Raw genomic sequence first — 21,915 nt, forward strand, 5'->3', positions numbered from 1 at the left:
GGACCTTGTTATTTATCCATTCTATATATACCATTCTATATATACTCATCCCAAACTCCCAATGCAACCCTCTCATGCCTCCCTTCCCCTGGGCAACCTCTTTATTTCCCTGAGTTTTGTTTCTGTTTATACATAAGTTCACTGGTGTCATATTTTAGATTCCACATTTAAGTGATAGCATATGGTATCTGTCTTTCTCGTTCTGATTTTCATCAGTTAGTATGATAATCTCTAGTTGCATCCATGTCACTGCAAATGGTGTTATTTTATTCTTTTTATGGCTGAGTAGTATTCCATTGTATGCTGCTGCTGCTGCTAAGTCGCTTCAGTCGTATATAGACGATAGCCCACCAGGCTCCCCCGTCCCTGGGATTCTCCAGGCAAGAACACTGGAGTGGGTTGCCATTTCCTTCTCCAATGCATGAAAGTGAGAAGTGAAAGTGAAGTCGCTCAGTCGTGTCCGAATCTTAGCGACCCAATGGACTGCAGCCCACCAGGCTCCTCCGTCCATGGGATTTTCCAGGCAAGAGTACTGGAGTGGGGTGCCATTGCCTTCTCCATTCCATTGTATATATATACTATACCTTCTCAAAACTACAATGAGGTACTACCTCACGCCAGTCAGAATGGCCATCATTAAAAAGTCTGCCAATAACAAATGCTTAAGAGGGTATGGAGAAAAGAGAACTCTCCTACACTGTTGGTAGGAACGTAGTTGGTGCAACCACTGTGAAAAACAATATGGAGTTTACTCAGGAAGTTAAAAATAGCATTACCATATGATCTAGCAATCTCACTCCTGAGCATATATCCAGACAAAACTACAATTCAAAAAGATACATGCACTCCTGTATTCATGTATTATCATGAATATCATGAATAGCAGCACTGTTCACAATAGCCAAGACTTGGGAACAACCTAAATGTGCATCAACAGGTGAACGGATAAGGAGTGAGTGTTAGTTGCTGAGTCGTGCCCGACTTTTTGTGACCCCAAGGACTGTAGCCCACCAGGCTCCTCTGTCCGTGGAATTTCCCAGGCAATAATACTGGAGTGGGTAGCTGTTCCCTTCTCCAGGAGCTCTTCCCAACCCTGGGATCAAATTCAGGTCTCCTGGATGGCAGGCAGATTCTTTACCATCTGAGCCACCAGGGAAGCCTTCTGGATAAAGAAGATAACACTATTTTAATGTTAATTTCCTCCTAATATCTGTATCTCCAAACATAATCACATTGGGGATTAGAACTTCCACGTATGAATTTGGGAGAGGACACAACTAAGTCCACAGCAGATATCATTCTTTTTCTATTTAATGCTTTTGGTCTTGAAATTTACTTTGTCTAATATTAGTACTGACATTGACTATTTGCTTGTGTCTCTGTGATATATCTTTGGCCAAAATTTCAAACTTAACTGAATTTCAACTCCTATTTTTCTTGTCTTTTGGTTTTCATTATGGATTCTTAAAGTCACAGGTAGCTTAAGCCAATTCATGTTTAATGAGTGACACAATATACTTGATTATATTCTATATAATCTTGATTATTATCCATACAAAGTATTTATTTTAATTTTAATTCTTTTGTTTGCATAACCAATTCCCCTTCCTCACTTGTTAATTCAGAAATGTTACTGTGCTTTTCCATTTGCTGGTTACTTTCCACTTTCTTCTTGGATGTACAAAATCTTGACTTCTCTCTATTGTAATTCCAATTCCCCTCCTCCACTAAGATGAATCCTTTAGAGGTAGGGTAGTTAAACTATGGCCTGGGAATCAAATCTGTCCTACTGTGTGATTTTTATGGATCACTTGCTAAGAAGGGTTTTTACTTTTTAGATGGCTGGTAAAGAGTCAAACATGACCGAGCATCCACATGTGCATACACAAATTTTCAGTTTTATAGATAAAGTTTTGTTAGAATGCTGCCACACTTATAGTCCCTGAATGTTTTTGTACTTTGACAGAAGAGCTGAGTAGTTGTGACAGAGACTGCATGGTTTACAAGGCTGAAAATATTTACTGTCTGGTCCTTTATGCTTTGCTGACCTGTGATTAAGGACATTCTAATATCCTCTGGTTGACGCAACTCCCTAGAGTGGGTCCTTAGAAGGCTTTTGCTTGTGCTTGTAAACTGGGATATAAATAAAAGTTCAGCTATATGTTTAATTTTTTAGCTGTCCTAGCAAAGTAAAGTTCTTACTATAGAATATTTTTCTTTAAGGGAAAATATAATGTATTTCTATAATTAACATGTATTGTTATTTCCTAAATGGAATGATTCTAAGGTTAATATTTCTCATATGAATTTTAAAAATTATTTCTAAGCACCCTCTGCACAAATCAGGCTGGATATCCTGTGTTTTGATGGTTATGAGATCCACCCGTATCGCTGTGGGAAGCGATAGATTATCCTTTTTTATTACCAATAGAATATGCAGCTTAGAGCTTTCCATACTGGTTATGCTGGTTCCCTGCCTCCCTAAGTAGAGAAATGGCCTAGTGGGTGGGTAGAGAACCTCAAGTTTCTAGTTATGTCCTGCATTAAAATAAAATTGTAAAAAATTGTGCACAGTAGTTAAATTGGCAAGGAAAGAAACTGAGAAGAGATTGCAGGAAACTTTAGTCAGACACAGCATAGTTGTTGTTCAGTCACTAAGTCATGTTTGACTCTTTGTGACCCCGTGGACTTCAGGGTGCCAGGCTACCCTGTCCTTCACTATCTCCTGGAGTTTACTCGAATTCATGTCCATTGAGTCGGTAATGGTATATAACCATCTCATCCTCTGTTGCCCCCTTCTCCTCCTGCCCTCAATCTTTCCCAGCATCAGGGTATTTTTTCAGTGAGTTGGCCCTTCACATCAGGTGGCCAAAGTATTGGTGCTTCAACCTCAGCATCAGTCCTTCCAATGGATATTCAAGGTTGATTTCCTTTAGAATTGACTGGTTAGATCTCCTTGCAGTCCTAGGGACTCTCAAGCATCTTCTCCAGCACCACAGTTCAAAAGCATTAATTTCTCGGTGCTCAGCCTTCTTTATGGTCTGACTCTTGTTACATGACTTCTGGAAAAACTATAGTTTTTACTATATGGACCTTTGTCAGCAAAGTGATGTCTCTTCTTTTTAATATACTGTTTAGGTTTGTCATAGCTTTCCTTCCAAGGAGCAAGCGTCTTTTAATTTCATAGCATAGTTAAGCCTCAATAAAACTTTTAGCATAGTTAAAGCCTCAGTAAGCCTTCTAGTATTCTGTGTTCATGTAAGAGAAGAAGGGAAGAGACCATGTAAACTCAAATGGACACTAATACAGGAAAAAGTAAGTAGATAAGTAGCAGTAAGCAAAAACCTTAAAAGTAACTAAAAAAGTCTTGAAGTGGGAGACAAGAAATTCAATCAGAAGTAAAATAAAAAATAAGCAGAAGTTAGCAAAAAGAAGATAAATTCAGGGATGAGGATTATTTAATAATAAATGTGAACTTGAGGAGAAATGATTCAATATTTCTGACCCAAAAGAAAGCCAAAATGGGTGATTAAAACTTTGAAAAGAATATATAAGTAATCTAGAATATTACATTATGGGGGAGAGAAGAAATTGTTAAAACGTATGATCCTTTCTTTATTTCTGCACAAAGAAGTTGGGGGTGGACAGTGAGCCTTCTGTGATGGGTCAGACGTTTTATATACACTTTCCCTTTTGGTCTTCACAACAAGAACAGAAATAGTGATCACTGATTGTTGATCTGTGATAAGTAGCAATCATTATTACAATCATTTTTACCTTTGAGAAAGCTGAGGCTCCAGGCAGTAGCCACTTTGCCCAAAGCCACACAGCTAATAAAGTCTAGAAGCTAAAATGAGATTCACGTCTGTGAAATCTGTGATTTAAAATAAACAAACCTATTCACATTGTGGCTCAAAAGAAATGAATTCATAGGGGAGCTGAGGTGGAATGCAGCTGGAGGAATGGTTGGTGCATTTGACCCGGGGGACCACTTCTGGTGTTTGGGAAAGCAACCTAGTGGTGGGGCTGAGATCCTGATTGCAGGAGGTGAAAGGGAAAGCAGCCGAGGAAGCCGGATGTAGTGGTGCAGGCCACTTCTTTAAGAATTTCAGGAGCACAAAAGTGTAGTAGATTATCAATGCTATTTAATATTGAGTTTTCTTGATGCATTTTTTGATAATATCTATGGTCAAATCACAATGGTCAAATCACAATGCCAAGAAGGAAGACGTTCATTCTTTAATATGGCTAGATTTAAAATTCTGATTTCTCAACTTTTTTTTTTTTTTTTTTGGCCGGGGTGGGTGGCGGGGGGCGCGGGGGTTGGGGGGAAGGAGGGTAAGCTAAACCTATCCATGGGATAATTCCCAAGAGTGTTTTTTAGAAAATCAATGAGCTGAGATAGCTCAATTACCTGACATGTAATCTGTTGGACTCTGTTGTAAGGGCCTTTTATTATGTGTTTTCTTTAAGGTTTTTTTTTTTTTTTTTTTACTAACGATGACAGCAGATGACAGTATTATTGACCCTTCGATTTAAGGTGCCAATATATTTAGGACTGAACCATTGTATTTCTTGTGATATCTGACAACAGCATCGGATCATATAGAATTTTTTTTGTTGTTTTAATGAAGAAAAAAAGGAAGGTATCAGTTAATTTTTGTTTGGGGAAAATTTTTCTCTATAGATTTTTGGAAAGGTTTCCTGCTGACGTTCCTAGAGTTAACTGAATATTCAGTAACTTGCAACTAGTACTGACTATACTTGCTGCAGCTGCTAATAAATATTTTATAAAGCAGGAGGAAGATATTAGGTCTCGATTTGGATGTCTGCCAAGTCTAAATTTCTCACCTTGTTGTAGCTCAGCTTCAACCCCACTTTTTCAGCTGCCCCAGGCAATGTACAACTGAACATTACGTTATTAACTTAAATTCAACAAGTGCAAAATCAAATTTAGTATTTTAGTATTAATTCTTCCTGCTGTATTTATTTTTGCTATAAGGATCATTAATTGAGTTGAGTTCAGTTCAGTTCAGTCGCTCAGTCATGTCCGACTCTTTGCGACCCCATGGACTATATATGGTATGCCAGGCTTCCCTGTCCATCACCAACTCCTGGAGCTTGCTCAAACTCATGTCCATCAAGTTGATGATACCATCCAACCATCTCATACTCTGTCATCCCCTTCTCCTCCTGCCTTCAAGAGTCTTCTCCAACACCAATGTTCAAAAGCATCAGGTTCAACTTTCTTTATAGTCCAACTTTCAAATCCATACATGACTACTGGAAAAACCATAGCTTTGACCAAATGGACCTTTGTCAACAAAGTAGTATCTCTGCTTTTTAATATGCTGTCTAGGCTGGTCATGGCTTTACCTCCAAGAAGGAAGTGTCTTTTAATTTCATGGCTGCAGTCACCATCTGCAGTCATTTTGGAGCCCCCAAAATAAAGTCTGTCTCAGTTTCCATTGTTTCCCCATCTATTTGGCATGAAGTGATGGGACTGGATGCCATAATCTTTAGTTTTTTGAATGTTGAGTTTTAAGCCAGCTTTTTCACTGTCCTCTTTCACTTTCATCAAGAGGCTCTTTAGTTCTTCACTTTCTGCCATAAAGTTGTTGTCATCTGCGTATCTGAGGTTATTGGTATTTCTCCCAGCAATCTTGATTCTAACTTGTGCTTCATCCAGCCCGGCGTTTCACATAATGTACTCTGCATATAAGTTAAATAAGCAGGCTGACAATATACAGCCTTGACAAACTCCTTTCCCAATTTGGAACCAGTCCATTGTTCCATGTCCAGTTCTAACTGTTGCTTCTTGACCTGCATACAGATTTCTCAGGAGGCAGGTCAGGTGGTCTGGTATTCCCATCTCTTTCAGAATTTTCCACACTTTGTTGTGATCCACACAGTCAAAGGCTTTGGCATAGTCAATAAAGGAGACATAGATGTTTTTCTGGAACTCTCTTGATTTTTCTATGATCCAATGGATGTTGGCAATTTGATGTCTGGTTCCTCTGTCTTTTCTAAATCCAGCTTGAACATGTGGAAGTTCACAGTTCACATACTGTTGAAACCTGTCTTGGAGAATTTTGAGCATTACTTTGCTATCGTTTGAGAACATTACTCTGTGAGTGCAATTGTGCGATAGTTTTAACATTCGTTAACATTGCCTTTCTTTGGAACTGGAAAGAAAACTGACCTTTTCCAGTCCTGTGGCCACTGTTGAGTTTTCCAAATTTGCTGGCATATTTAGTGCAGCACTTTCACAGCATCATCTTTCAGGATTTGAAATAGCTCAACTGGAATTCCATCGCCTCCACTAGCTTTGTTCATAGTAATGCTTCCTAAGGCTCACTTGATTTCTCATTCCAGGATGTCTGGCTCTAGGTCAGTGATCACACCATTGTGGTTATCTGGGTCATGAAGATCTTTTTTATATAGTTCTTCTGTGTATTCTTGCCACCTCTTCTTAATAACTTCTGCTTCTGTTAGGTCCATACCATTTCTGTCCTTTATTGTGCTCATCTTTGCATGAAATATTCCCTTGGCATCTCTAATTTTCTTGAAGAGATCTCTAGTCTTTCCCATTCTATTGTTTTCCTCTATTGCTTTGTATTGATCACTGAGAAAGGCTTTCTTATCTCTCCTTGCTATTCTTTAGAACTCTGTGTTCAAATGGGTACATCTTTCCTTTTCTCCTTTGCCCTTAGCTTCTCGTCTTTTCTCAGCTATTTGTAAGGCCTCCTGAGACAACCATTTTGCCTTTTTGCATTTCTTTTTCTTGGGGATGGTTTTGATTACCATGTCCTATACAATGTCACTGTGAGGTAGAGACGGCACTTTAGGAATGTCTATTGATATGAAAAACACCCAGAAAGTTCAGTAGGCTTCAAATGTTCATTTTAAAATTGAGATACAATGACACAACATTGTATAAATTTAAGGTGAACAACATATTAATGATACATTTATAGATTGGAATAGGTGTTAGCTGACACATCTATCAAAAGTTCCCATCACAAAACTGTTTTTTACTAACCAGCATTCCTCCAAGATAGTCACAATTAGTGAACTTTTACTATATGTTCTTATGTTGTTATAATAATTGCTAAAATTCATCATTGACTATCTGAGTTACAGTATATGGCAATATGCTGGAAAACTGCTTCCTTTTTTGCTTTTTAACTGCCATCATGTTGTAAGGTTTTGAATCCTAATACAGCCTAGGACAGATGGTAAGAAATTACTTCATGGTTGAGATTTTATAACTTTAAAAAATAAGGCAATTTTTATAGTGGACTTCCTACATACTAAAAAAAATTTCTTCACATGATTTATTCATGCAAAATTGCTGTATGATTTCCCCTGCTATTGTTCTAAGAGGGGAGATGTTCATAAATAGGCAAAGAAAATAGAAAATTCATTTATGTACTATACTTAATGATCTAATCCAGATTCCAAACTGGCTATGGAGATTGACAAATTTTGGTTGTGATAAATTATTATACAGATGTATTCCCACTAACAGAAAAAAAGGCACTAACAGAAAAAAACAATGAAAATTGACGAGTTCATTTTGAAATGCTACTTTAAACGCCAGAACAAAGAGAAGAAAAGGGATTTTAAAAGTATACTTAAAAAATATGCACTGTCTTGAGGGGAAAATAAGACATCAGTACATAACTATAAAGCATTGACTGCTTGTCCATTTGTTAAATTCGTTTTGATATGAATTACACATCATTTTTTCCTTAGGAATATAGAGTTGCTAATTTTCTCCATATGTGTACAATTCGTCTTTAACCTTTAACAAATGTCCTCTAGGCGGTCCACTTACCATCCAAGAACAACGCCACTCACAATTTTACATGCATACAAAGGGCTGAAAGCCCCATAAAAATAAATGATCCATGGTACAAGCTACATTAACCCACAGAATAATAAGCTAGTGCAGCCCTATAAATTTTAGTGCCATCCATTCAAAACCACACTGGGTCACTTTAGTATTAAATTCATAGGAACAAAATAGTAAATACACATGTTTTATTTGTTAAGCTGCCAGCTATATATTTTGTGTAAAAGTTTGTTAGCCCAGGAAAAGCTATTGAAAGGTGTATCAGGCAGTGTATATTTAAAAGCAGTGTCTCTTTCCAATACGTGAATTTATGTGTTACAGACAAACTTACCATTAAGCATCATGTATATTTAATATCACAATATCCACCTCAGTGTGCTAAAAAGCCTTTGTTCATTTGTTGTTTCCATTATCGAAGAGCTAATATTCAGTTCTCCCACAATTTTGTAAAGTGCAGGCAACCCACAAGAGCGTCTAGTTTTAGCTTGCAGTCCTGTGGGACTACAATAATTGTTATGAAATCATTAATTCTACCTCAGCAGTTTCAACTGTCAGGTACATATAACAAAAATTGCAGTTAATGAATGCTGCTCAGTTTATTAAATGCAAAATGAAAACCAATATTTTTTTATATGCAGTACTGAGACGTAGTAACATTTATCATTTGTGTATACCATATTGAATAGTCTACCGTCATTTATTGGTCAGGGTGTATAGCCATATTTTTTTTAAAAAGATTTTCATTAAAAAACAATGGAGGGAATTCTAACTCTCTAATGAAAGCATAATTAAAATAATTAGTACCCAAAGTAATGTGTAATAAGAATCTATGTCTATGAAAAAACAATCCAGGAGAACCAAGACTTCATTTCTCCTTTGGATAAACAAGATTCTTTCTTGTGCCATATTCTCTCCCCTAATTCTTACAAGAGTATGAAAAAGTTCCCAAACTTCCAATTGTTTGAAATATTAGTGTTGTGTCTTTCTCTAATGTTTGGGCAATGAAACTTGTGTACATAGATACCCTATATCTTGATTTAAAGAGTATGAACTAGATTTCTTGTTTTCAATCATTCAAAGTAAACTGTGTAGACATTTGCAAGAGCAAAGAGAGAAGAATTTCTGAAAATGAAAGATGCAAAGGCATCATTTTTAGGATCCCAAAGGCATCTGCTTCCAATCAGTATGCTCTGGCCAGTCAGTTGTCCAATGTGAACGATCACAATTAGCTTATATCGTGGGATCATCAAGTCCTTGACCTGGGCCTTAATTACCTAGAAATTAAAAGGTAAAACAAAAGGTCCTCACTTAGTCACATTGAAATTTAAAAGTCTTAATTTTTCTCATAAATATAGTGGGTTTAATTGAGGAAAATAGCGTGATACCTTGTGGATCCTTTCAGTAATTGCTATAGAAAGGTAGCTATAATTTCCTTCAGGCATAAGACAGGACATTTAGGGACAAAATGATAGCCCCAGCAAGAAATGTACCTTTTCTAAGGCACATGGAAAAATGATAATCCAGAGAGCAGAGTTTTCAATGCATTTATTGTGTTCTTGGAAAATCTATGTTGAAATGGCTTCCCTTCAAAGAATGCTGGCGTTACAATTATACCATCTTGTTCATGTCTAATTAGGGGACTATACATCTGAAGTCTCCTGTAATACGACTAATTGTGAATGCTTATTAGATAGATTATGATGAAAAAGAAAGAGAAAAGTTGATGGAGTGCCAGCACTTTAGTTGATAAACATAGAAATGTTTTTAAAGGCCCCAGTGTTTTTATTTGATGGCATGCAAAGAAGGTGCTTTGGAGAAGGGATAGGCTACCCACTCCAGTGTTCTTGGGCTTCCCTTGTGGCTTAGCTGGGAAAGAATCCACCTGTAATGTGGGAGACCTGGGTTCTATCCCTGGATTGGGAAGATCTCCTGGAGAAGGGAAAGGCTACCCACTCCAGTATTCTGGCCTGGAGAATTCCACGGACAAGTCCATGGGGTCGCAGAGTCAGACACGACTGAGCGACTTTCACTTCGCTTCAAAGAAGGTTCTTTGGGGAAGAGAAAATGATCATTAAAATATTGTATCTTTTATAATAACATTTTTTAAATAAATGGGGCAGTTTTATACATTTTAAAAACAGAATACATGCAAGTGATGCACATAATAATTGTTTTAGACAAAGGCTTTTTACACACACAGACACACATGGAATATGACCTAATAAATATTTTCATAAGATAAAAATAAACAGTTTTACTGCTACTACAAATTAACTGCTTTCATTAAAATAGGCGGGTTGTGCTTTCAGCAAATATTCTAGTCATAGTTAACACTTTAGGAAATCACACGTATACCTCAGAAATTGTTTTAGTCATCTGTCTACAGAGTTCTGGTTCATACTGTTCTTCTTGTAGGTAGGTAGTTAACACATCTTTCAGAATATGATTGACAATGACCACAGGAAAATGTTTGGTAGGACCTGAAAATACAGATGAAATTTCTTTCAAAGAAGTAATTTCAAATCATATCTGCCCACACCATAGCTTAATCAAAAGAGTATCAAAACATGGAGACATTTAATCTTCTGGGTGGCCTCTATTGAAGGAAAAAAAGTGGTCCCAATTAGATTTCCAGTGTCACTGAATAACGTGTTTATGTGCCCAGTGCTTGGTATACAGAGGCTTGATCATTATTTGCTGAGTTGATATGGATGAAGAATTCTACCCAGTTCTATTTTCAGTAGTCATCAGTATCTTTTAAGTGTTTATTTTCAATGACTGTATCAGTCAGGGACTAGGGAAATATATCGTGCATTAAAGTTAGGACAATTCCTAGAGGATTTAATAAACAGACTCCTTAGGGAGGTCTGAGCAGGATTCAGGGAATCATGAAGGAATGTTCTATCCCCCTCAGCTGGTGAAAAAGAAGGTGTTATTTTCATCCCAACCTGAGGAGGGAATTCTTACGAGAGATCCCAGAAGAGCCATGTGGAGAGGGCTCCCTCCACAGCAGCCTTTGTCCTTCTGCTGATGGATGCAAAGAGCACAAGGTGAGCCCTTAGGCGGGGTTCACACTCCTTCCTCCCTTCTGACTTCCCACCGAAGTTTCCCAGTGGCTAAACTTAACCACAAGGTGATATCCCGCGCCTAGAATTCAGTTAGGTCAACCTCCTGGGTCTCAATTTATAGTATTTTTATTGTGATGCTTATACAGGAATTGTTCAATTAAATTTAAATCAGCCTGGGAAATGAATCCAGACAAGTAAAATGAGACATTGGAGACAATGAGTATGAGAATTAACCCAAATATTTAGTTGGCAGAAATCTCTCCCCTTCTATAGGAGAGAGACAAGCAGTTATAAATCTGTGAAGGGTTGGTCCTGATTGCTCTTGCTTTGTGGGATCAGAGATGGAGCACCAGCCCCCCTAGGCCAAACACCTACTGTGTCATTGTCCTGTGGATCTTTTAGAAGATTTCCATTTGCTTATGATAGTGAGATGAGGCTAAATGTGAGGGTGGTTTCTCCCTTTCTGTTTAAAAAATTTTAAAGATGTTCCTACCAGGTTGGACCTAATTAAACAGATTATATCTTTTAGATAGGTACTTCTCCTTTTCATTCCCTCCTGCCAAGCGCTCATATCACATTTACCTAAGTTTGACCTGTATCACCCATAGGGAGCATTGGTCCTTTCAGAAAACAGTAAGTTCCTTCAGTGCCTGTGTCCACCTGGTACACCTCCCTGTCCTTTGGGAACAGCATCTCCCACATGGAAGGGACTGGTCCTCTTCCCACTCTAACCATGTGGTTCTTTAGGATCCAAGTCCAGGTCATGGTTGATTGGCGCTGGGTGGACTTGCCCCAAGCTAGGCCAATTACAATCCTTTCTTGGAACTTTAATACTAAACTAGAACTAGGTAAAAAAAAGTCAGTCAGTCTCTTTTTGGAGTCAAAAGTTATGACATGTGACTCCCAGGAACTGTTCCTCATAGTGAGAAGGAAGCCAAGCCACAGCGAGAGAGGGAGCCCACACACAGTTAGGGCTGGAAAGATGGAGTCCTGGCTGCACCTGGTCCCAGTCTCCAATAGCTTCTGCTGTCCAGCTGTACCAATGCCCTTTCTGCACTTACCTTAGATTTTTTAAAAATCTCATTAACCAGATTCAATTCCGAAAAAAGTTTCAACTTTTCTTCTCTCACTTCTTTGTGACCTTGGACCTATATAGCAGAATCATCCATTGTCTTACTTAGGCTTGGATGCTGAGATGCAAACAGAGTCAATAATCAGCACTTGACTTCCAAAATGGGCTTCTCTGGTGGCTCAGACAGTAAAGAATCTGCCTGCAATGTGGAAGACTTGTGTTCTATCCCTGGGTTGGGAAGATCCCCTGGAGAAGGGCATGGCAACCCATCCCAGTATTCTTGCCTGGAGAATTCCATGGACAGAGGAGCTTGGCGGACTACAGTCCATGGGGTCGCAAAGAGTAGGACATGACTGAGTGACTTTCATTCACTCACTGACTTCCAAAACAAGCTCCCAAAACTTTCAGAGTCAACTAATGCAAAGATCTAAACCTTTTTTCACATGGACATCATGTGGAAAAACATGGACATCACCATGTAAACACATGTAAAACACAGAAAACACATGGACATCACCAGATGGTCGACACCAAAATCAGATTGATTATATTCTTTGCAGCCAAAGATGGAGAAGCTCTATACAGTCAGCAACAATAAGACTAGAAGCTGACTGTGGCTCGGATCATGAACTCCTTATTGCCAAATTCAGACTGAAATTGAAGTGGAGAAAACCACGAGATCATTCAGGTATGACCTAAACAAATCCTTTATGACTATACAGTGGAAGTGAGAAATAGATTTAAGGCACTAGATCTGATAGACAGAGTGCCTGATGAACTATGGATGGAAGTTCGTGACATTGTACAGGAGACAGGAATCAAGACCATCCCCAAGAAAAAGAATGCAAAAAAGCAAAATGGCTGTCTGGGGAGGCCTTACAAATAGCTGTGAAAAGACGGGAAGCGAAAAGCAAAGGAGAAAAGGAAAGATATACCCATCTGAATGCAGAGTTCCAAAGAATAGCAAGGAGAGATAAGAAAGCCTTCCTCAGTGATCAATGCAAAGAAATAGAGGGAAAAAATAGAATGGGAAAGACTAGAGATCTCTTCAAGAAAATTAGAGATACCAAGGGAACATTTCATGCAAAGATGGGCTCAATAAAAGATAGAAATGGTAGGGACCTAACAGAAGCAGAAGTTATTAAGAAGAGGTGGCAAGAATACACAGAAGAACTATATAAAAAAGATCTTCATGACCCAGATAATCACAATGGTGTGATCACTCACCTGGAGCCAGACATCCTGGAATGTGAAGTCAAGTGGGCCTTAGAAAGCATCACTACGAACAAAGCTAGGGGAGGTGATGGAATTCCAATTGAGCTATTTCAAATTCTGAAAGATGATTCTGTGAAAGTGCTGCTCTCAATATGCCAGCAAATTTGGAAAACTCAGCAGTGGCCACAGGACTGGAAAAGATCAGTTTTCATTCCAATCCCAAAGAAAGGCAATGCCAAAGAATGCTCAAACTACCACACAGTTGCACACATCTCACATGCTAGTAAAGTAATGCTTAAAATTCTCCAAGCCAGGCTTCAGCAATATGTGTACCGTGAACTTTCGGATGTTCAAGCTTGTTTTAGAAAAGGCAGAGGAACCAGAGATCAAATTGCCAACATCCGCTGGATCATGGAAAAAGCAAGAGAGTTCCAGAAAAACATCTATTTATGCTTTATTGACTATGCCAAAGCCTTTGACTGTGTGGATCACAATAAACCGTGGGAAATTCTTAAAGAGATGGGAATACCAGACCACCTGACCTGCCTCTTGAGAAACCTGTATGCAGGCCAGGAAGCAACAGTTAGAACTGGACATGGAACAACAGACTGGTTCCAAATAGGAAAAGGAGTACATTAAGGCTGTATATTGTAACCCTGCTTATTTAACTTATATGCAGAGTACATCATGAGAAACGCTGGGCTGGAAGAAGCACAAGCTAGAATCAAGATTGCTGGGAGAGATGTCAAGAACCTCAGATATGCAGATGACACCACCCTTATGGCAGAAAGTGAAGAAGAACTAAAGAGCCTCTTGATGAAAGTGAAAGAGAAGAGTGAAAAAGTTGGCTTAAAGCTCAACATTCAGAAAACGAAGATCATGGCATCTGGTCCCATCACTTCATGGCAGATAGATGGGGAAACAGTGGAAACAGTTGCAGACTTTATTTTTCTGGGGTCCAAAATCACTGCATATGGTGATTGCAGCCATGAAATTAAAAGACGCTTACTCCTTCGAAGGAAAGTTATGACCAACCTAGACAGCATATTAAAAAGCAGAGATATTACTTTGCCAGCAAAGGTCCATCTAGTCGAGGCTATGGTTTTTCCAGTGGTCATGTATGGATGTGAGAGTTGGGCTATAAAGAAAGCTGAGCGCCAAAGAATTGATGCTTTTGAACTATGGTGTTGGAGAAGACTCTTGAGAGTCCCTTGAACTGCAAGGAGATCCAACCAGTCCACCTAAACGAGATCAGTCCTGGGTGTTCATTGGAAGGACTGATGTTGAAGGTGAGGCTCCGGTACTTTGGCCACCTGATGCGAAGTGCTGACTCATTGGAAAAGACCCTGCTGCTGGGAAAGATTGCGGGCAGGAGGAGAAGGGGACAGCAGAGGATGATATAGTTGGATGGCATCATCGACTCAATGGACATGGGTTTGGGTGGACTCCGGAAGTTGTTTATGGACAGGGAGGCCTGGCATGCTGCGGCTCATGGGGTTGTAAACAGTCGGACACGACTGGGTGACTGAACTGAACTGAAACCTTTTTTCTTTTCTAGAACAATTTTTTTCTAATTTAGGAGGAAAAAATGCTTTTATAAATCAAATTGCAAAGATCTGAAGAAGGATCAGGATGGAGAAAAGAAAGAAAAACTTATCTGTAAAAACAGATTTAAGCGAGAATAGATAAAAATTTGATTAGTTAACATATCTGTGTCTTAGCGTCCCAGCTTGGGATAGTGATGAGAATTGCCACCTACTGTTTTTTGTTGGGATGAAATCGATGAAGTATTTAAAGTGCTCAGAATAGTGAGTCTGCCACACAAAAAGCTACTCGTTATCTTTATTATAGTGTTGCTGCTGTTACTGTTGTCTCCTCATTGCGAGCAGAAGAAGGCAGCAGGATGGACAATGGTGTAAGGCGGGAGACGGTTTAGGTCTCCACAGGAAGGAAGGACCCCTATAGGGTGGAGCAAAGAGGGAGCGGTGAGAGACTGGCAGGCTGTGTCCAATAAATGATCTGGTGACAGGGCCTGATCATCTCATGGGAGCTGAGCTCAAATGATGCCTTTCTCTTGCCATCTTTCGATTCTGTTTTTCACTATATTGGCTGCATCTCAGGTGCGCTGTCTTGATGTGTCAGCAAGGATGGCCATCTGCAGCCCTGTGTGATGTGGGGATTACAGTCAATGTTTAAATAATCGGGTACCTCTATAGTCATTGCTCCAGAAAAAGTCCTGTGGAGAACTCATTCAATACTTAAGAGGAAGTTATATTGGATGTCATGGAAGGCTTTTATTCTTAGTGATCTAAGGTGATGTTCTATAGTCAGAAGCAATAACATACTGAATGAGAAGCAGTTTAAATATAATACTTTATTTAATTCTCATTGTATCCCTACCATGTGTGACCTATGATCCCTACTTACAGAGGAAGAAACTGAGGTTCAAGGATGCTGAATACCCTGCTCAAACATTATTTATTTAGGAATGGGCAAAACAAGTATTCAGACTCATGTACGTTGGCCCCTACAGCCAGTATTTTCTGCTGTACTCATGTTTCAGTAATCAATTAATGGGAGGAGATAAGGGGCTTTTAATTATAAGAAATATCTTTTCATTCTTCCTTTTTCTTTTTTTCTTTAATTATACTCATGTTTAATCTCATTCTTGGTGGCTATAATTACTCATATAAAGGGAGGACAACCATACTAAACATTTAAGATATGTTTCAATGATGCACATATTATTGGGTAGAATGTGAAAACTTAAACACGGTAATACTGGTGACTGATGTTGCTTTAACTCCTCAAGTCAGTATTTACTGTGTGCTGCTGCTGCTGCTAAGTTGCTTGAGTCCTGTCCGACTCTGTGCGACCCTAGAGACGGCAGCTCACCAGGCTCCCCCGTCCCTGGGATTCTCCAGGCAAGAACACTGGAGTGGGTTGTCATTTCCTTCTCCAAGGCATGAAAGTGAAAAGTGAAAGTGAAGTCGCTCAGTCGTGTCCGACTCTTCATGACCCCATGGACTGCCGCCTACCAGGCTCCTCTGCCCATGGGATTTTCCAGGCAAGAGTACGGGAGTAGGGTGCCATTGCCTTCTCCATTTACTGTGTAGATATGAGAAAATCTTTGCCAAAGGCCTACAGAGTACCTTTCAGATGCAAAATAAACCCAGAAAGAGGTAGAAGTAGAAACACATATTTGATTATTAACAAAATAGCTACCTGACTCCTTATAAAACTGATTGTCAAGTATAAAAGACTAATCATAGAAAACTAATTTGCTTGACTTTTTGAAAGAAAATATGGAAACTTTTTTTCTATACTAAGGTATTTTTAAAATTATTTTTCTAATTTGGTTCAGCACTCAGTACTTTTAAAACTGATGAGACAATTTAGCTTATTTGAGGAAATAAGTTATGAAAGCACGTATTTTTGAAGAAACGTGGGGCTTCATATTTTAAATGCTGTCTTATTGAAATCATCTCATGGGAGTTTAGCTCAAATGATGTCTTTCCCTCGATATCTTTCAATTCAAACCCTTCTGGCATGCAGAGCCCAGAGTCAAGGCACTGAATAGTGAAGATCTTTTAGTTACAAGAAAAGTTGACCCATGCTTAGCTTGCCTAAATAAAAAGCCTAAGAGTACAGAGGGTATTTAGGACTTGGTCTCAGGCTTTGTGTGGGGGCAAGATGGCAAAAGCTGCCATAGAGCTTACATCCTTGCAGGTTTCAGAGGCTGACCCACTTCTTCAATAGCCCAAACAATATTCTCTGAATTGACTCTCAAAGGCTTTCATGACCTTGGCCGAATCCCTAGGTCAGTCACTGTTACATCTCCGAAGCCAGTGTCAGCTTCAGCAGGATGCTATGGACCAAAAGTGAGAATAATGGTGGTGGTGGTGCTCCCCCAAAGGTAAGGTAAGGTTATCAGGTGGAGTATAAGGGCATATTGAATGGCAGGATGTTATCCGTATACCATAGGCACTGTGAAAATACCCGTGGACAGGCTAATTATGGAGCTTTACAATCCATGTCATCTTGGGGATTATCATAGAAAACTGCCCAGAAGGTCTAATGGGATGTGTTGATGGTCTATAATTTTCTTAAGGTTAACTGGCCACAGATTAAGTCACACTGGCCCATTGCGTCTTCCTTGGGTTACTGGTAAGTCTCTGTGGAATTTCTACACAGCAATAATTATATATAGGTCCAGATAACAGTGGGCAGGTACACATTTGGAGCAAAGAAGTAGTTCTGTGAGAAAATGTGAGGAGGAATGATAGTCACTGTGGATTCCACCTGGAGAACAGGGGCAGGTGCAAGGATTTTTGTTTTCAAAGACCCAAAACCTCTGTGGGAAAAGATAAACACCTCTGTCAACAGGGGACCAGGAATCATTTGCTTTTGCCTTGAAGGCTTTTTTCTCCATCCATTAGCAATCTTGGTTGGTTTTGTTCAATAAAATCTTAATGCCTATCTGTTTCATTTAACTCAAGTAGATACAAAAAACTCCACAAGATAACCTTGAAATACCCAATGAACTTCTTAATTCAGTAACACACACTACACCTCAGTTGCAGCCAATGAATTGCTTGGTATTTGGAAAATACTGATTAAAAAAAAGTAAACAATGGGTACTGGCCCAATTTTGCAGAGGAAGAAATTAAAACAATATCAAATCACCCAATTAATTAAGATCCCTTATATAGTGCTAGTATTGAAGATGATGCCAGGTTATCAGATATTATTTTGAGTAAATATCACTCATGAAAGTAGAAGTTTTAAATTGGAAGGAATAATAAAATAACACACCCAGTTGGTAAGTGTTTTCCATGTGAACTGTGAGGCGAGAGGCATCTTCAGGCTGGCAAGGTTCATCCATATAAGACACTGTACTCACAGAGCTAAAAGCAAGGAGAAAGCAAATTTTAACAGTTATGATCACAATGGTAACAACACACAATGTTGCTTTTAGCAAAAAAGTTATAAGTTTTTCCTCTAAAAAAATTTCCGGCAAGTCTCATGTAGATATATCCCGGTAAAATATTTAAAGTCTAAAACATTTTAGAGATGGAAATATTACTGGAGTAGAGAGTTACTTGGAACAAGTCTCAATATAGTGGTAGAAACCCAGTTCAGTGCCTGGGGCCTTTGATTATCATGAAAGTATTCATGGATTGTTCCATTCGCAGGGTAACAGAGTTTGTACAGTGGGCCCTCCACATCTGTGGATTCTAGAGTTATGGATTTTGTTTGGTTAAATCCACGGATATGGAACCCATGGGTACGCAGGGCCACCTGTATTTCACCATTTTATATAAGGGACTTGGGCTTCCCTGGTGACTCAGTGGTTAAGAACCTGCCTACTAATGCAGAAGATGCAGGTTTGATCCCTGGGTCGGGAAGATCTTCTGGAGCAGGAAATGGCAACCCACTCTAGTATACTTGCCTGGAAAATCCCATGGACAGAGTGGCCTGGTGGGTTACGGTCCATGGGGTTGCAAAAGAGTTGGGTATGACTTAGTAACTAAACAACAAAAATAGGAAACTTGAGCATCCACAGATTTTGATACCCACAGGGGCTTCTGGAACCAGTGTTCAGTAGATACCGAGGGATGCCTGTATGTGTTTTGAAAGCTACTGGCAGTATATATGCTTCACGTTACTCTCTCCATATACACTTTGTTGTCGTTCAGTCACCCAGTTGTGTCTGACTTTTTGTGACCCCATGGACTGCAGCATGCCAGGCCTCTCTGTCCCTCACCAACTCCCCAAGTTCGCCCAAATTCATGTTCATTGCATTGGTGATGCCATCCAGTCATCTCATCCTCTGACCCCTCTTATCCTTCTGCTCTCAATCTTCTTCATATATACTACTGTATGTAAAATAGATAGACAATGGAAATTTGCTGTATAACTCAGGGAACTCAAATTGGGGCTCTGTAACAACCTAGAGGGGTGGGAAAGGGTGGGAGGTGGGAGAGAGGTTAAAGGAGGGGATATATGTACATCTATGGCTAATTTATGTTGATATATGGCAGAAATCAAACCAATATTGTAAAGCAAATTATCCTTCAATTAAAAATAAATAAATTTTTAAAAAGGAGACTGTCTCAAAAACAAACAACTATTGGCAATTACTTCTATGACAGGTGCAAAGGCTTTCCTCAAAGTGGACAAAACTCACAAAGGGACTGGGGATTATACAGGGAAGCTTAAAATGTTGGGAAACAAGTTCTCTACATACATGGGGGATTATAAAGAGTTTATTATTAAATGTACCTCACAAAATCCCTTTAGCAGAAGAAAGAAAACTGAGAAACCCCTCTACATGATGACAGAAACCGCAATTCACCCAAACTATCATAATCAATAAGCATCAATCACCCTTTCAACAGTAAGAAAGGGTTTTGGCTTGGTTACCAAGGCAATATAAGCTTATCCAGGTGCTGAACAGGAGACCCAAGTGAAGAGGAACTCCTAAAGGCCCTACAGCACTGCTTAATCAGAGGAAATTCAGCTGTCACTAAAGGCAGTCTCAGGTCTCTACCCCAATAATCTCCACCTGTGAAAATGGAGGTTAAACAGATGTCATTTCAAAGGAGATGAGATAATAGTGTGTGTGTGTGTGTGCGTGTGTGCTTTCAGAGTGACTACTTTTCTAAGAGGCTACATTTTTGCTTTAATTAAATGAGAATAGGATATTTGTTCTTAATCTTTGGGGCTTTTTTTTCCTCTCTGCAAGGAGTTTTAAATACTTAATTCTGAGGTGTTGGGAATTAGTGAGCTTCTTGCAAATTGCTATTTTAAGAAAATCATGGACATTAAATTTTAAAAATCCTTTAATACAATACAATTTACACAATAAATTAAGGTTTACCCATCTAGCCCAAGAAAGTGATGCAAGACATTATTATGGCTGCTTTTCCATGAGGGATTTCTGGATTAGAGTTAGTCTTCTTTCTTGTAACACCTGCTTTCCTCAATTTTCTGCTGCCCTTTGAAGTAGCAACCAACCTGTTTAGCCACACTGGCTGCAGGTGTTGCGGGCAGCACCAAAGTGATAGCTTCTGCTTGGAAAACCCAATGTTGCATAAGCCCCTTGATTCTAAGATAAGCCAGGCTGCCCCAATATTGTATATGCTACTTTTTATTTTCCAAAACATTTTCCATCAATTATCTCATTTTATCTTTAAAATATTCCCTTTACGTAAGTAAGAAAGACATTTTTCTGCCCATTTCAGTGATAAAGAGAACTAGACAAAGGGCTTAATGCCATACATAAAGGAAAAGCAGACTTGAATTTCACATATCCTATTTACCTCTCAGTGACAAAGTTTTACATATGATCATATCTGATAGAATGGAAATAGGGGCAATGACTTCCTGAAATAATTAATTGCTGCAATTAAAATTTACCTTGCACAAACATATAAAGACCCTATTTTTTCTCTACAAAACACCATATTAAAAACTCACAGAAGAAGTTATAGGTAAAAATTCTGAGAGAATTAATGCAACTAATTCAAACAGCAGGGGCCTGTTTATAACTGGTGTATAGATATGATGTCAAGAGCTCAGGAGCTATCTTGGCTCTTGGGATGACCTTATGGATAATGGAACAAAAGCTAGAAAACTAGGTTCCTGAATTATTTTTTCCAGACTTTTTTTTTTAATGCAAGAGAAAATATATTTCTATTTTGTTTAAGCCAATGTTTTTTATAAAAATATTATAAGAAGCATTAGATATAACTGATACAGAGTTTGGAAGTAGGATGTCATAATTAACAGAGCACAAAACTTGGAGTTAATTTTGTGAAAGAGACGGGGCTTTCAGGAATGAGATTTCAGATATTTTGCTGAAAACCTGGCTTCCTTTATCATGCAGAAGGAAGATATTAGTCTATTGATTTCTGTACACTGGAAAGACAAAAACTTCAAGGAAAGTTATAGGAAAATTTTACTTAAAAAAAATCCTATTCATGATATCTTTTGAAACTGATACCTGAGAGTTCTCACATTAGAAGGAGATCGTTTGGAAAAAGGGAGAGAGAAAAGAGAATAATATGCTGAACAGAAAAAATACGATATCTACTGCTTGAAAAAGACAAAAGAAGACATAAAATATTAAAAATACTTGCTGTTATCAATGTCAGTTCAGAACATTGACTCAGAAGGACTTGTACATATTTCCTGTTGGTAAACAGCTTTATTCAAGCCCTCTGAAAATTTTTAAGATAAAAATGTGAGATGCTTCAAAGAGCAAATTTGTCACTTTAATTACCGGTACTGTATCACAGCACAACAAATTTACTGTGTATATTTCACAGTGTTACAAGAGGATGAATTTCAGTCATCTATGACCAGGCCTTCCCTAGTTTATAATAATAATCTTTTTAGATACCTGATCTCACTGCAAATGGAATGCTATAGTTGATTTTTTTAATTTGAAAAATGTTTTTGCTGTCTATGTGTTTCATGAGTGTGTTGCATTTATGGAGGAAAAGGATTTCAACTGGCAAAATGTATCCACGAGAGTTGTAAAGTTTTAGGAAAGAAGGTAGGTTTTTGTAAAATCAGGAAAACTGAAAGTCTGGAATAAGCTGCTGGTAAAAACACTGAAGAAATCAACTAATATTATTCTAGAGAAAAGAGTAACAATTTGTATTCAGTGTAAATGTCAGTTAATACTTTGAATC

General features: G+C 38.6%; 1 protein-coding gene across 3 annotated transcripts in view; it reads right to left on the reverse strand.

Moving 5' to 3' along the window:
- Positions 1-6,886: 6,886 nt before the first annotated feature.
- TCTEX1D1 (Tctex1 domain containing 1) overlaps positions 6,887-21,915 on the reverse strand; it is a 29,870-nt gene continuing 14,841 nt past the window's right edge. For all 3 annotated transcript variants that reach the window (XM_027536974.1, XM_027536975.1, XM_027536976.1), the window contains exons 3-5: positions 18,029-18,120; positions 10,214-10,338; positions 6,887-9,132 (exon numbers count right to left, since the gene is read on the reverse strand). In XM_027536974.1, coding sequence (XP_027392775.1) covers positions 8,929-9,132; positions 10,214-10,338; positions 18,029-18,120 — 421 coding nt within the window. In that variant the 3' untranslated portion in view covers positions 6,887-8,928. The remainder of the gene's footprint in view (positions 9,133-10,213; positions 10,339-18,028; positions 18,121-21,915) is intronic.

Source organism: Bos indicus x Bos taurus, chromosome 3 (assembly GCF_003369695.1).
Source record: "Bos indicus x Bos taurus breed Angus x Brahman F1 hybrid chromosome 3, Bos_hybrid_MaternalHap_v2.0, whole genome shotgun sequence".
In the NCBI taxonomy this organism is placed as follows: Eukaryota; Metazoa; Chordata; class Mammalia; order Artiodactyla; family Bovidae; genus Bos; species Bos indicus x Bos taurus.